The sequence below is a fragment of the Anoplopoma fimbria genome, chromosome 12 (assembly GCF_027596085.1).
Source record: "Anoplopoma fimbria isolate UVic2021 breed Golden Eagle Sablefish chromosome 12, Afim_UVic_2022, whole genome shotgun sequence".
NCBI lineage: Eukaryota > Metazoa > Chordata > Actinopteri > Perciformes > Anoplopomatidae > Anoplopoma > Anoplopoma fimbria.
The window spans coordinates 10,498,794-10,512,267 of NC_072460.1; the positions used below are offsets into that span (position 1 = coordinate 10,498,794).

Below are 13,474 nucleotides of genomic sequence, written 5' to 3' on the forward strand. Positions count from 1 at the left end.
ATGATACATTCAGTGTCAAGGACTTTTTAGCAGGGTAAATATTCACCCACACACAGCGTATTAAACCAAGGGTATTCCATGCAAAATACAGTCTCTACCATCACTACGTCATAGTGTGGCTGGTCTGGTGTGAATCTGTTTAAATCATTCATGATTTGCTCTGTGGATTCCTGACGAGATCGACAGTTTGTTTTGGAGGGAAGTTGACTGTTGTATCCAGGGGTCTCATTTATAACAGCAGCGCGCATACAAAACGCGGTCTAAAACACGCGTACGCCACTTTCCCATGCCAAAGCTTTGATTTATAAAATCAAACTGTACAGGAGAATACTCGCACTGTGACTCTGACCAATCATATAATGATGCTTTTCACACATTTAATTTCACTTAATACCAAATGGTAATTATAGGCTGTGGCCCACTAGGTAGAGTGCTTGTCTCGCAACCACAAGGTTGGTGGTTCGAACCCTGGCCTCTACAGCTCACATGCCGAGGTGTCCTTGAGCGAGACACCAAACCCCAAGTTGCTCCCGGGTGCTTCTTAGCAGCTCACTGCTCCTCAGGTATGGGAGCAGTGGGCTGCTCCCATACCAATAAAGCTCATTTTAATTCATTTTCATTTTTTTTCATTTTCGTTATCATACAAATTAATATTCTATATTATTCTCAAAATCACATCCTCAGAGAGCAGATTAGTTATTATCACCGGTTGTAGAAATCCAAGACAAAATCAAATAGGATTAAAGAATTGCAGTACAAAGTGACAGTTGTTTTTAATCATATATTCTAATGCTGTGTATATATCACCAAGTACAATTTCAGTTTTAATATAATTTTCCTTGTAAAATCGGTGCACTGAACCCGACTGAGTGCACTGAAGACACCACTACACCACACACATTCTCCCTTCTCTAGTCACCTCATCTGGCACACCATCATCACCTACACATATGGATTGGGTAAATTAGCAAATTCTGGAGCCGGGTGTGTTTTTTTCTGTAAACTGGACTGCATTTCACCCGTGTTTCTGAGTAGGTGCAACTATGTCATGGCATGGGTATTGCTGAGGACCAAAGGAACAGCAGTTTTGAGTGTGAAGTTGTTTGGATGAGTGGTTGCAAGCGGCAGTACAACAGGTAAAGCATTCAGCCTGTTCTGCTAACCTTGGTCTCATCTTTGATCAAACCCTCACGTCAAATACGTTACAAAAAGCCTTCTTTCATCTCAAAAACATTGCCCCTCTATGACGCTTCCTCTCCTCCTCAGCTGCTGAAACGCTCATCCACGCCTTCATCATCCCACAAATTGACGATTGCATTAGCATCCTATATGGCACATCCACCAAAATCCTCAACAAGTAACAATACATCCAAAACTCAGCTGCCCGTCTTCTCCCCTACTACCTAACCTGAGTCCAGGGTGAAGAGAGTAAAGGACCTTTTCAAAGATGGTGTCTTTATTTCATTTCAACAGCTAAGGACAGACTTTAGTATCCCTATTGCAAATCCAGGTGCTCCAAAGGCTTCATCTGTGCAGGACTAGGTTGGCTAAAAAGTACCTAGGGTCAGACCCAACTTGCCCCACATTAAAGAGCCAGGCAAATTTATTCATAAATTTTGGGCATGTCACAGATTAACTAAATTCTGGACTTTTCAAAACATTTTCACTTATGAACAGCAAAGATAAATAAATAACCCTCTGATTTCTATCTTTATTGTAGCGCCTGACAAGATGCAATTACTCAATCAACAAATCAGGCAGAGGCTACAGATTATTGGCCAGACCATCTCATAAACGCAGGGTGAAGGAGGTAATGGCATAACACAAACATGAGCAACTTAAACACATCATCCAGGGCTCTTCTTGAAAGTTCTTCAAGGTCTGGCAGCCAATTCTTTTTCATTTTGAACACAAATTCCTCCCTTCCTAGTATTTGAATAAGAAAAAGCCTACAGAAAGGAAGTGTTTGGCAGCCCCAATATGAACAGTGAGATTGTATTTTGTATAAAAAAAGCACATAATACGTTTGGAAACGAGCAAGCTGTACTGAATTGAAAATGCATCACTATACAGAAACAAACACTATTGTGCATGACATCCAGTTAACAATATTACAAATGAGACTGTCAGAGATAACATAATGGAAGGGAAGACATGATGCAAGCGGCTTCTATACATAGTCAATCTGATCATGTCTAAGCCCATTCAAATGCAGTCATCTGCTAAACCATGATTTAATTTCATAAATCCCCTGGAACTACAGAAGGACAATTAGGTGGGAAATCGAAAGAGAGGCCACCCCTTATTGTTCCTGTGCCCGCATTGGTTGGGTGTCGCAAACACCACATCCCCATATTGATTCTCCTTTTCTTCTATAGAGTTGATGGATGTCCCAAAAGCTCCCGTCTATGGGAGTTTAAAATGAGATTACAGATTTTTATCACCTGGCGGCTGGCCAGTCTGCGAGGCTTTGAGATGAGACAGGACTTAAATCTTACAAGGAGAAACATGACTTCCACACAACTACAGCAAAGAAAATGCACAGAGGCAATGCAACAAAGTACCAAGACAGTGATAGCTACAGGTTGGTGAAAAGTTATGACCTTGTTTACAAAATTACTTTAACATGATCATGCCATTTTTCCATTGTTTTAGTGCCTCTAAATCATAAAGAGCCAGGCAGTGAGACGATTCACTGCTCTACGAATAGGCACTTCACTTTAAAGTAAAACATGTTTAATCCTGAGCCTACCTACAGGTACTGTGAGCATTTCATCTTACCCACAGGTGCCACAGAAAAACTCCATACTACCGCATTATCATATCAAAGGCACCCTTCTTCACAGGAAAGAAAAATCTGGATTTGATGATTTCACTCAAGCACATCCCTACGGGGCCTTGTGGGCGGACATCATCAATGCATAAACTGCAAAATAATGGAGAGAGTAACCATAAAAATCCTTCATCAAGGGCTATTAAAAGCTTTCTCAGAATATGTCCATAGGTCCAGTGTTGGTGAGGGAAAAATCACCTCTCTCTGAAAGGTAGTATAAATCTGTTGGCGCAACGGGCCTGTGTTAGCCGCTGGCACAATAAAGAGCTTGTCAGAAATGAACTACTGGTAATAGGTTAATTTATTACTACCTTCCATTATATGATGCATTATATATGGTTTCTAGTAAAAGCTACAGATTGCAGGACAACTAGTATCACTTTTTTGTTAGACATACACCAAAGCTACACTTTTATTCTGCAAGATTTTCAATCAGCCTCAGTTGCAGTGAAGCTTTGAGGGCATGAATCAATAGGTAGCAGGTTTAGTAAAAGTCTATAAATGCACATGATATGTTGGGAAGAAGACTGAGAGGTTGAAGGCACAAGACATTATTTGTTCCCAAGACAAGAAGTGTAAAGCAAAATCAGTTTTAGATCAAAGTCAGCAAAACCATCCTCCTACTCACCATAGAAAGAGAGCTTTCCTTTAGCAGAGTTTCTTCCTCTGCTGTTTTCAGCCACACATTCATATATTCCCGCATCCTCCTGCTGGAAGTAAGGGATTTCTAACACTCCGCTGGCTTTATTTATGTCCACCTTCCTCCCAAAGGAGGCTCCATCCACTCTTCTCCAGCTGATGGTTGGCACTGGACTAAAGGTATGAAAATAAACACACAGAAAGGCCACGGAATGAAAAATACTCCTGAAGATAGTGTTATCTACAAATGTATCCCAGGCTAATACACATATATGATACAAGTGAATACTTAAAAACACTTAGAAAGCATTTCACTGTTTAATCAATCTGAAACATTAACTAGTGAATGTTTCTTCTGGGGCGGCTGTGGCGTAGTGGAGCGCAAGGTAGTTCTCCAATCAGAGGGTCGGTGGTTCGATACCCGGCTTCGGCAGTCGATGTGTCCTTGGGCAAGACACTTAACCCCAAGTTGCTCCCGAAGGCTTGCCATCGGTGTGGACTGGATGTTGCATGAATGTTAGTTAGAGTCTGATGGTGGCACCTTGCAGGGTAGCTCTGTCATCAGTGTGTGAATGGGTGAATGATATGTAATATACTACTGACTGTAAGTCGCTTTGGATAAAAGCGTCTGCTAAATGACTGTAATGTAATGTAATGTATTCTGTGTATTCTAGCAAAAGAAGGTGTCATTAAAATGTGAAATCTTCTGCTCTCAAAATCACTTCCGAGGGTCCTCACACATTAGCATGCAGCTTAGAATGATACAGTAAACAACGAACGACTGTGGTATAATAATACACAGTGGGACATACTTTCCAAGTGCAAAACATTCCAGTTTGACAGTTGAGCTCTTAGCAACAGGGACAACTTCGGGGAACTGCACTTCGATCTTTGGCTCATATTCACCCATCACACCTGGAATTACAAAGACAAAGGTAATTATTTCAGCTGAATGCTTAAAAAGCTCACATGGAAACACATTTTAGGTCACTCACGACTGTGTTAGCTAAAATAAATTAAGACTCTTTTTTTGGACACCATTCTGTGTCCAACGGCTTAAGGAAATATATCTTATTTAGATTTTTCCGACCAGTGACAACTACTGCAATTCCATGCTATTTTTATTTATGCTATTTTTCTATAAATCACACTACCAGTCCTGTAGTGGTTGTCTACAGATCATCTAATCTACAAATCATAATTACAAACCTATCTTGTTTCAACATGAGAAGAATCAGATGAAGTGATACAATGGCCTGGTGAGGTTGACACCAGTCCGCTTTTCCAAAACCAGTCAGTAAGATAAAAGTCCACTTCAAAGAAAGGTTTGATGATTTGATCAGCTAGATTGTTAAACCAAGAGACTCACAACTCTTTTGGAGTTATTGTAACAGAACCACACCTCCTTAATTGAATTTGCTGGTAACAGTTGGCCAGAAGGCAGCAAAATCAATGTTTGCCAGTCAAAACTCTTACCTCTAAAAACTTGTTCACTTGCCAGGCTATTGCTAATTTAAGCAACTACACCAGCAATTTAAAAGTTGCACTGCGCTAAATTTAGATTTCGAAACAAAAAGTATTTATCACTCTTCCCCTTCTTTGTACTCTATGTATAGTAAGTGGGGTAAAACTGTCATACCATCAACCCGCAGTACTAGAGGAGTTGGTGGACCTTGAACACTGCTTTTGGTGACCGTATTGGTGACAACACACGTGTAGTTGCCGACATCAGAGGGCTCCACTTTGGCGATGTAGAGGTTGCCTGTCTTCTGGGACACAAATCGTCGTGTGTCCTGGATGACAAATGATGGGTACTCATTGAAGATCCACGTGAAGGTAAGTTCTGAGGACAAAATCAGGCACACAGGGCACAAGTCAAAAACACATACTGTATTTATCAATCATCTATAGCCATGTAAAGATAATGTGTGCTGCATCAGCAGTCTTATCACTTCAGTCTGAGTGGAAGCCTTTAGGGATAAAGCAATTAGTGGATTGGATTGAGTGCCAGCCTTCCATGATTAAAAACACAATGTATAATTGAAGAGCAATTACTCTTTCTCACTGTCGGATAAATGCCCTCAATATGATATGATATGATAAGTTAAACAGGTTCCCTATGTTGTAGTGACGATGCCGTGGATATGAATGGTTGACTTTCAGGGAGGTACATATTTACATTCACTGCAGAAATGTTGAGGTCTTTCTGAAGTGGCAGGCTTGTATTAAGATGAGGAGTGTGGTGGTGATTTAATGACTAACGCTTGTACCTTTCTTAAAACCAACAAAGCACCCTTGTCCAAGGTATTTAAGTACCATCTGTTCCAGTAATGCTGCTCAGTGACATCCGGGATAATGCCATGTTAACACTGACCTCGCAGCCTAAGTGAAAAAAAAAAGTTAAATAAGCAGCCCTCTCTTGAATTTCAATGTGACCACTACCTTTATAAAGTTACGGTCAAGAAGTAGAGTGCTACAGCAAAAGAAGAATAGAAGATTGTCTAAAACAGTTGAACCTGGCTCAAATTCTGATGTAACAAAAGGCAACATTATCCAGCAAAAACACTACGGTCAACAATCACAGACATGATTGCATAAACAATTATCACAATGAAGGAAACTTTGGTTGCTACAGTCATGTATTTCCAGAGTTGTAAAAGACTTACAACTTTCTAGTGTTTCGGAGTCTAGTGAGCCTACCAAAACACTTGGATGTAATACTCAAATCAACATTCCTTGATCCTATTTCATCGTCTTTCTGGTAGTAAGTAAATGTGAGATAACATTGTATTTGTAGTGTAAATTAAGCTTAAATTTACTTTTCTGTAATTGTATAACCATTGCATCATTCAATAATGCCCGGTTTTATTTCATTTCGTACATTTAGTTTCATCTACCTTACTTTTTTCTCTTCTCAGGATTTAGTACCTAATAAGAATTTATGATAAGCAAAGCCAGTGGACCTGATGACATCAGCCCTAGGTTGCTGAAAGTGTGTGCTGGACAGCTGGTAGCTCCTCTCAGGCACCTCTTCAATCTCTCCCTGAAGTTGAAGAAGGTGCCCACAATCTGGAAGACGTCCTGCATTGTCCCGGTGCCGAAGAAGAGTCGTCCCAGCGGTCTTAATGACTACAGACCTGTGGCCCTGACATCACACATCATGAAGACCCTGGAGAGACTGGTTCTGCGGCACCTGAGGACCCAGCTTACAGCTTTCCTGGACCCACTACAGTTTGCCTATCTGCCACACATCGGGGTGGAGGACTCCATCATCTACCTGACGCACAAGGCCCTCTCTCACCTGGAGAAGCTGGGAAGCACTGTGAGAGTCATGTTCTTTGACTTCTCCAGTGCTTTCAACACCATCCAGCCCTCCCTACTGAGAGAGAAGCTGCTGGAGATGAACCTGCACCCCGACACCACTTCCTGGATCACAGACTACCTCACAGGCCGGCCACAGTACGTCAGGGTGGATGGCTGTGTCTCTGAGTCTGTGATCAGCAACACCGGCGCACCCCAAGGAACTGTACTGGCACCGTTCCTCTTCACTCTCTACACCTCGGACTTACGCTTCAACTCTGGTTCCTGCCACCTCCAAAAGTTTTCCGATGACTCCTCCATTGTTGGATGTATCACCAGGGACAACGAGGAGGAGTACAGAGGACTGATTGAGAGCTTCATCACATGGTGCAGCAACAACCACCTGAAGCTCAACATCAGCAAGACCAAGGAGCTTGTGGTGGACTACCAGAGGAACAGAAGCCCCCTGTCCCTGTTTTCATTCAGGGAGGGGAAGTGGAGAGGGTTGAGTCCTGCAAGTACCTTGGGGTGCAGATAAACAATAAACTGGACTGGACACGCAACACTGATGCCCTATACAGGAAAGGACAGAGCAGGCTGTTCTTCCTGAGGAGGCTGAGGTCCTTCAATGTGTGCAATAAACTGCTCAAGGCATTCTACCAGTCTGTGGTAGCCAGCGCCCTCTTCTTCTACCAGTCTGTGTTAGCCAGCGCCCTCTTCTTCGCTGTAGCGTGCTGGGGTGGTGGCACCAGGACTGGAGATGCCAACAAACTTAATAAGCTGGTGAGGAAAGCCAGCTCTGTGGTGGGTCTGGAGCTGGACAGTCTGGAGTCAGTGGGTGAGAGGAGGATGAAGGCCAAACTCGGAGCCATCCTGGACAATCCCTCTCACCCTCTCCATGAGGAACTGTGGCAGCTGGGCAGCTCTTTCAGCCATCGGCTGATTCTGCCAAAGAGCAGGACGGAGCGCTTCAGACGCTCATTTGTGCCCACTGCCATCAGACTGTACAACAACAGCAGAGACCACAGTCTGTCAACATGCTGACCAGCAGAGACCCCCCCCATGTGGATATACTGTACATTTTTAATTTTATTCTTATTTCTGTTCTATCTTTATTTTGTTATATAGTATGTGTATTTATTGTCTGTGTAGTTGAGCTGCTGCAACACTCGAATTTCCCCCATGGGGATCAATAAAGGAATATAATATATATAATTATATAATAATTATTTGAAAAGACAGGGACAGTAATTGTACATAAAAAACCAACAACAAGCATCTCCCTTTGTGGCTGTCGTGTAGCAGCGCGAGACCTTAAATCAACCCTTAAGCTGCACAGCCTGCATAAGAAACTATATAATGCCCAATAAATCCAATGTATTACAGATCATGTTATTCAGAATGGTACCATACTATTCATCATCCTAGATAACAAACTTCTGGGAGAGACTCCCGGTACTATCAACCAAATTAGTTCAGTCAGAGAGGCTTTGTACTAACAATGAGCCGCATTTTAAAAAGGAATGATGGTGTTTTGACATATTGACACAAGGATAGATTGCTCTGGACCATATTGCATCCCTGTCCCAAAAGCAATCTAGGCCGTTGGTAAAAACTTGTCTAAGCGATGACTCGGCACTACGGTACAGGGAATAATTGAGACAGTCAGTAGATAAGTTGGACACTCATCTACTCAGTGTTCTTCACTTTCGCTCTTTAGGGGAAAAGAGGAAGTGTGGGCTTTGACGTATCACTGCAAACCTTGCAAATCACAACGTTGCAAAGAATATTGAGATCTTGGATGCACATTTTAAAAATGCTTCTTTTCAACAAGTACAAGTACAGAGTGAGTGTTTTTATGTGGATTCGACTGGTAGAGGTGACCTTGTGATCATCCCAAGAACACAACATGAGATTGAAACTTGGACCACACAGTGTTATCACATCTGTCTGTCTGTTTTGTGCCAAACGCTGTTTTCTGCTTTCCAACATGCCACATTTGAAAGTTATAATGTGTGTGATAACTGCATGGTATTTACAATCTAACGCTGCTATTAGCTTTATACGTCTACTGAACTAGTTTTTGGCCGGAAGCAGTAACTTCCTTGAGGGTTACTGTCACCCTGTGGTTGCCTGGCAACCAGCAGAAACTCCTGTTGTAAATGTTTTAAGATTTATTTATTTTTTCACTTTAGCCATTATACCAATGTAACAAACAAAACAAAATGAATTAATTGGTGAGCTTTCATTAATAAACTTTCAAAGTTTTTTTTATCTTTACCTTTGGACAGGGCAAGGCTAGCAGTCTATATGCTAAGCTAAGCTAACAGTCTCCTGGCTTTAATAAAATGAGAGTGGTATTAATCTTGTCTTCTAATTATCTGCAAGGAGGCAAATATGTGTTTTCCAAAAAGTTTCCTTTAGTGACTTGCATAGACTGATGTGCGATAAGTATAAGAAGAGTGGCATTTCAATTTCAGTGTTAATCTCTTGTGGTTTCTACTGCTTTGAAGTTGATCTTAGCCTCCTTCATTTGTATCAACTTCTTGGTTCAATCCATCAAGGATGTAAACAGCTGTAATATCCTCTCTCCCCTAAATTATATATCCCAATCCTCATCATCACAAGGTCATGTATATTTAATGCCTGTTTTTGAAACAATATCCTCCAAAGGTGCAGGGCATGACAAACTGGAACAATAAGCAAATAAGAGGTTACTAATTGGTCAGTTAAAGATTCATGGTGGGAAACAGGAAGCAGGAAATAGGAAGCGGAAAGTACCAATGGTTGTATTTGATGATTTGACTTGAGAGCCTCCTGCGGATGGGCGGTAATGGAATAATGCAATCATGACTGACAGTGAGTGGCATATTTTCATTGTGGTTCCATTTAGCCCTTGTATAATGAACAGGCAGCATCAATTCCCCCTTAATGATCTGAGAGGAGGGAAGAGAAATGCAACATGACAGGCCAAGGACATACTGGATCCAGAGTGGGTATTTGTACGAGTGTGTATTGTATCAAAGAAAAGTATATGCGCAATTTGTGTCAAAGTTATACTCGCAAGTCTGTTCCCTAGAAAGTAACAGCCATAAACCAAGGCTACCTATCTGTATTCATAACACAACAAGTTCGCTCTATGAAATGGCTTAGGTCACGCACATGGGCAAAATCCCTGCAAGCTATGTGTTGTGCTGGCCAGCGAGCAGCCTTTGTTTTGAGGTATATGCGCAGGAAAGAGAGAACAAGTGATTTCAGCCTTGAGTAAATCTAAAAGGCCCGTTTCCATTAGTGAAAGGAGGTCAGATGCATTAGGTCCCGGACTAACCACAGTCATTCAGGTTCTCAAAGCAGATTTTGACACAAAATGACATCTCATGCAAATACAGTACATTGCAGTGGAACAAAACCGCTGCAGCTCCTCTTGGCACTTGACAATATTTTGGTCAGTCTTTAAGTGCAACTTCACACTGCCTTACAGTTTCAAAGCATCCTGGCTACAACAAACTACTTCCTGCAGCTGTCTTGAGGGTTTCAAGGCATCGTTAAAGTGAAATAATGGCTTCCTGAATCATGCATGGTATCCTGAAACCCTTTAAATGGGAGATGAGGCAGATCCATGTCTAAGGCAGTATTACGCTGATCATGAATTATGTCCCGTCACACTTTACTTCATGAGAGCACGTTTCTCACTTTTCCAACACTGTGAGAGTCTATTTAAATGACAGTCAGGCCTTTCTGTGTTTCAAATGTGCAACAATACATTAATAGTGCTGTAAATAGAGTAGAACATTTGTCATTTATTTGCCACAACTTTCTTATGTATCCATATTTGTTTCATGAATGTATAAAAGATCAAACTTGGCTGTTACACTAAAAGACAGATGAAAACAAATTTGGCTGCCAATTGATACTTAAGCTTCAAGGTATGAAGCTTGTTCAGAATTGTTTTTCATTTATAATTGCATCATTATAACATTACATATACATTTTACTTTTCTTGACAGTTTTTACAGGGCTGCAACTATAAGTCCATATTTTTGTTTAGTTGATCAACAGACATTGTATTACTCTTCTATGATAATACACATTTTTTTTTGGACTGTTGTTTGGACAAAACAATTAAATAATGAAATGTCATAATTTGGTATCGGAACATTTTTTTTAGCAATTTGCTTAAATTCTAGGGACCAAATGATCGATCAATTAATCAAGAAAAATAGTATGTATATGAATCAATAATGAAAATAATCGTCAGCTTGATTTTCTTAAAAATAACTCTGTGGATTAAAGTGACCAGGTGCAGTTTAGCCATTCATATATGTAGTCTAAGGAAGGGGCTTTAGGACAATATGATGTGATTGTTAAGTGTGTGGGTATATAAAACTAGACTAGACATTATTACCATAGCAGATATGGTCAGGCTATAGCCACTCAGCAAAGATGTTAGAAAATTTGAGATAATTCATCCTACAGCCCATTTCAGCAGCCTCAACATCTCCATCAATAAACATAATCTATGATGACAGCTGCCAAAAATATTGTCAGAAAATGGATCATTGCAAGCACTGTGCAGGGTTTCCAGAGAAGAGCTATGATCCACAAGAAGGAACTGACAGGTGCTTGGTGTAAACAAAAGCTGTCTGTTCGTTAATAGACGGTCAGACAAAAGCATATGCTCTGTATGTGTTTATTTGTTATTAGAAAAGCAGCAGGGGAGCAAACTGACCTAGTTTGAATGAATTCGACCGAGAAGATTTATTATAATCTACAAAATATTTCCAAGGAAAATTTAGAAGAATTTGTTTTTATGATCAAGGAGTCTGTTAGTGGTTTGTTGTGACCGATTGTTCCTGGAAAAAGACAGATGGATGCATTTAAATGTTCATTAAACTGCCATACTTATTTTGGTTAATGTTGAAAAAAATAAGAATATTATTATAAGAACAACTTTATGTCTGTGAGAAAGAGGGTGACACTACAACATTTGTCATATTTACACTTTAATCTGTAGCAGTGCAAACCTAATGACTGACAGTACTATCTCAGCTTTGTTTGTGTTTAGGATTATTGATGGTTTTAGTGAGTTGATTAGGGTTGATTTCCCTTTGTTAAGCTCTGTGTAAATAAATAGCTCTTAAAGTGGCCCTATTATGCTTTTCCACTTTCTCCCTCTTCTTTAGTGTGTTATATTTTTGTACACGTAAAAGATCTGTAGAGTAAAACCTGAGGTCCACGCCTAAAAGGAGTTACCCTCCCCCTCAGAAGCTCCTGAGCTGCCTGAAACGGCTCCATTGAATTATCTCCGTCACTTCCGTAACTTTATGAGGTCATAATGTTACAGAAGTGACGTAAAACTCCTTCCGGCTAGTTTGTCCTGCCCTCATGTTAGCGTAGGTTTTCTCCACTTTCTCCAGGCTTCCTCCCACAGTCCAAAGATATGCAGGTTCGGTTAATTGATTACTCTCGATTGCCCTTTGTGTGAAACCTTCAATCCTACAGATTTTATATCAGCGTCGATGTAGTTATCATTCCTTTTTAAGAGCAGGTAAAGGCTTTGTATGATACTGGGTGTGACAGATATGGGCCAGGTGCAATGTAACAGTGTTGGTTGCTGACAACAACCCCTCCAGTACTCTAGTCCCATATGATTAGTGTCATGTTGGAGGGAGGTCCAGAGGGAGTTTGGAGTCTAAATAAGAAAGTAGTACATTTTCGTAACAAATGACAGACAAGATGAACATGAATTATTGAAGAGAATTATTGAATAAGTCTATTTACATTTCCCTGCAGACAAAAACATCAAGACCTCCAATGATTTAGTCATTTTTTTACCCAAACACACTTTGGCATACATCTTAGTAAACATCTGTGAAGTGTGATGCTGTCAAATATTCAAGATCGCAGTCACAACAAAGCAGCTGGAGATCTTGAGCAAAGTACAGCAGCAGAAATTGGGGGACTTCTGAATGTTGTGAAAATTAGTTTATAAAGAGAGTTGTTACATTTTTAATGCTAATTTAAATAAAATGGTGTCCTGACATCCCCTTATTGCATGAAAGTATAGCAATTAAAGATAGAAACAGCTGCTGGTTGAACCATCTGCTGGTTAAAAGGTCAAACAATACATTTCATCACAAATAAAACAAAAAGGAAGAAGCTGTCACATTGACGGAGTAACACACTATAGTATGTGTGGGAAAAAATAATAGCATGGAGATGATAAGATAAGATAAGATAAGATAATCCTTTATTAGTCAGATTCACATGATTAGAGGAGGTGAGTTTCAAAGGTGTGATGTTTCTCACAGGGGTGAAGCTCCTACCTGCTGTTACATGAATAAAATGAGATTCATCATCAGACGTGTTTCTATGCTATGAACTACAGGTGTGATCTTTACTCCATTTACACTTCCAGTCTTTCCAGAGCAGAGGAGCAGCACTCCTGAATAATTCTTGAGGTTTGATGCGAGTGCCTCTTGGTACTGCTGTTGAATGCAATGCAAAATCTTTAAATAAAAATGTGTTGTACTAGTGCCATACTTATATGTTCTTAAACGTAGTTGCCATTGTTTCCTCACATAAATGCCATTAGGAAAAAAATCGAAACTGACATTGTCTGCTGGACAATCTGAAGCTGGCATACCCTGTAAAAATGACATTTGAATTAAGATTAAATCATCATCATTTTAATTCTGGCCT

The 13,474-nt window shown here is 40.4% G+C and overlaps 1 protein-coding gene across 2 annotated transcripts in view; it reads right to left on the reverse strand.

The window, feature by feature from the left end:
* Positions 1-13,474, reverse strand: part of cntn3a.1 (contactin 3a, tandem duplicate 1) — a 67,450-nt gene that overhangs the window by 28,857 nt on the left and 25,119 nt on the right. For both annotated transcript variants that reach the window (XM_054608907.1, XM_054608906.1), the window contains exons 5-7: positions 5,112-5,315; positions 4,285-4,387; positions 3,462-3,646 (exon numbers count right to left, since the gene is read on the reverse strand). In XM_054608907.1, the coding sequence (XP_054464882.1) occupies positions 3,462-3,646; positions 4,285-4,387; positions 5,112-5,315 (492 nt within the window). The remainder of the gene's footprint in view (positions 1-3,461; positions 3,647-4,284; positions 4,388-5,111; positions 5,316-13,474) is intronic.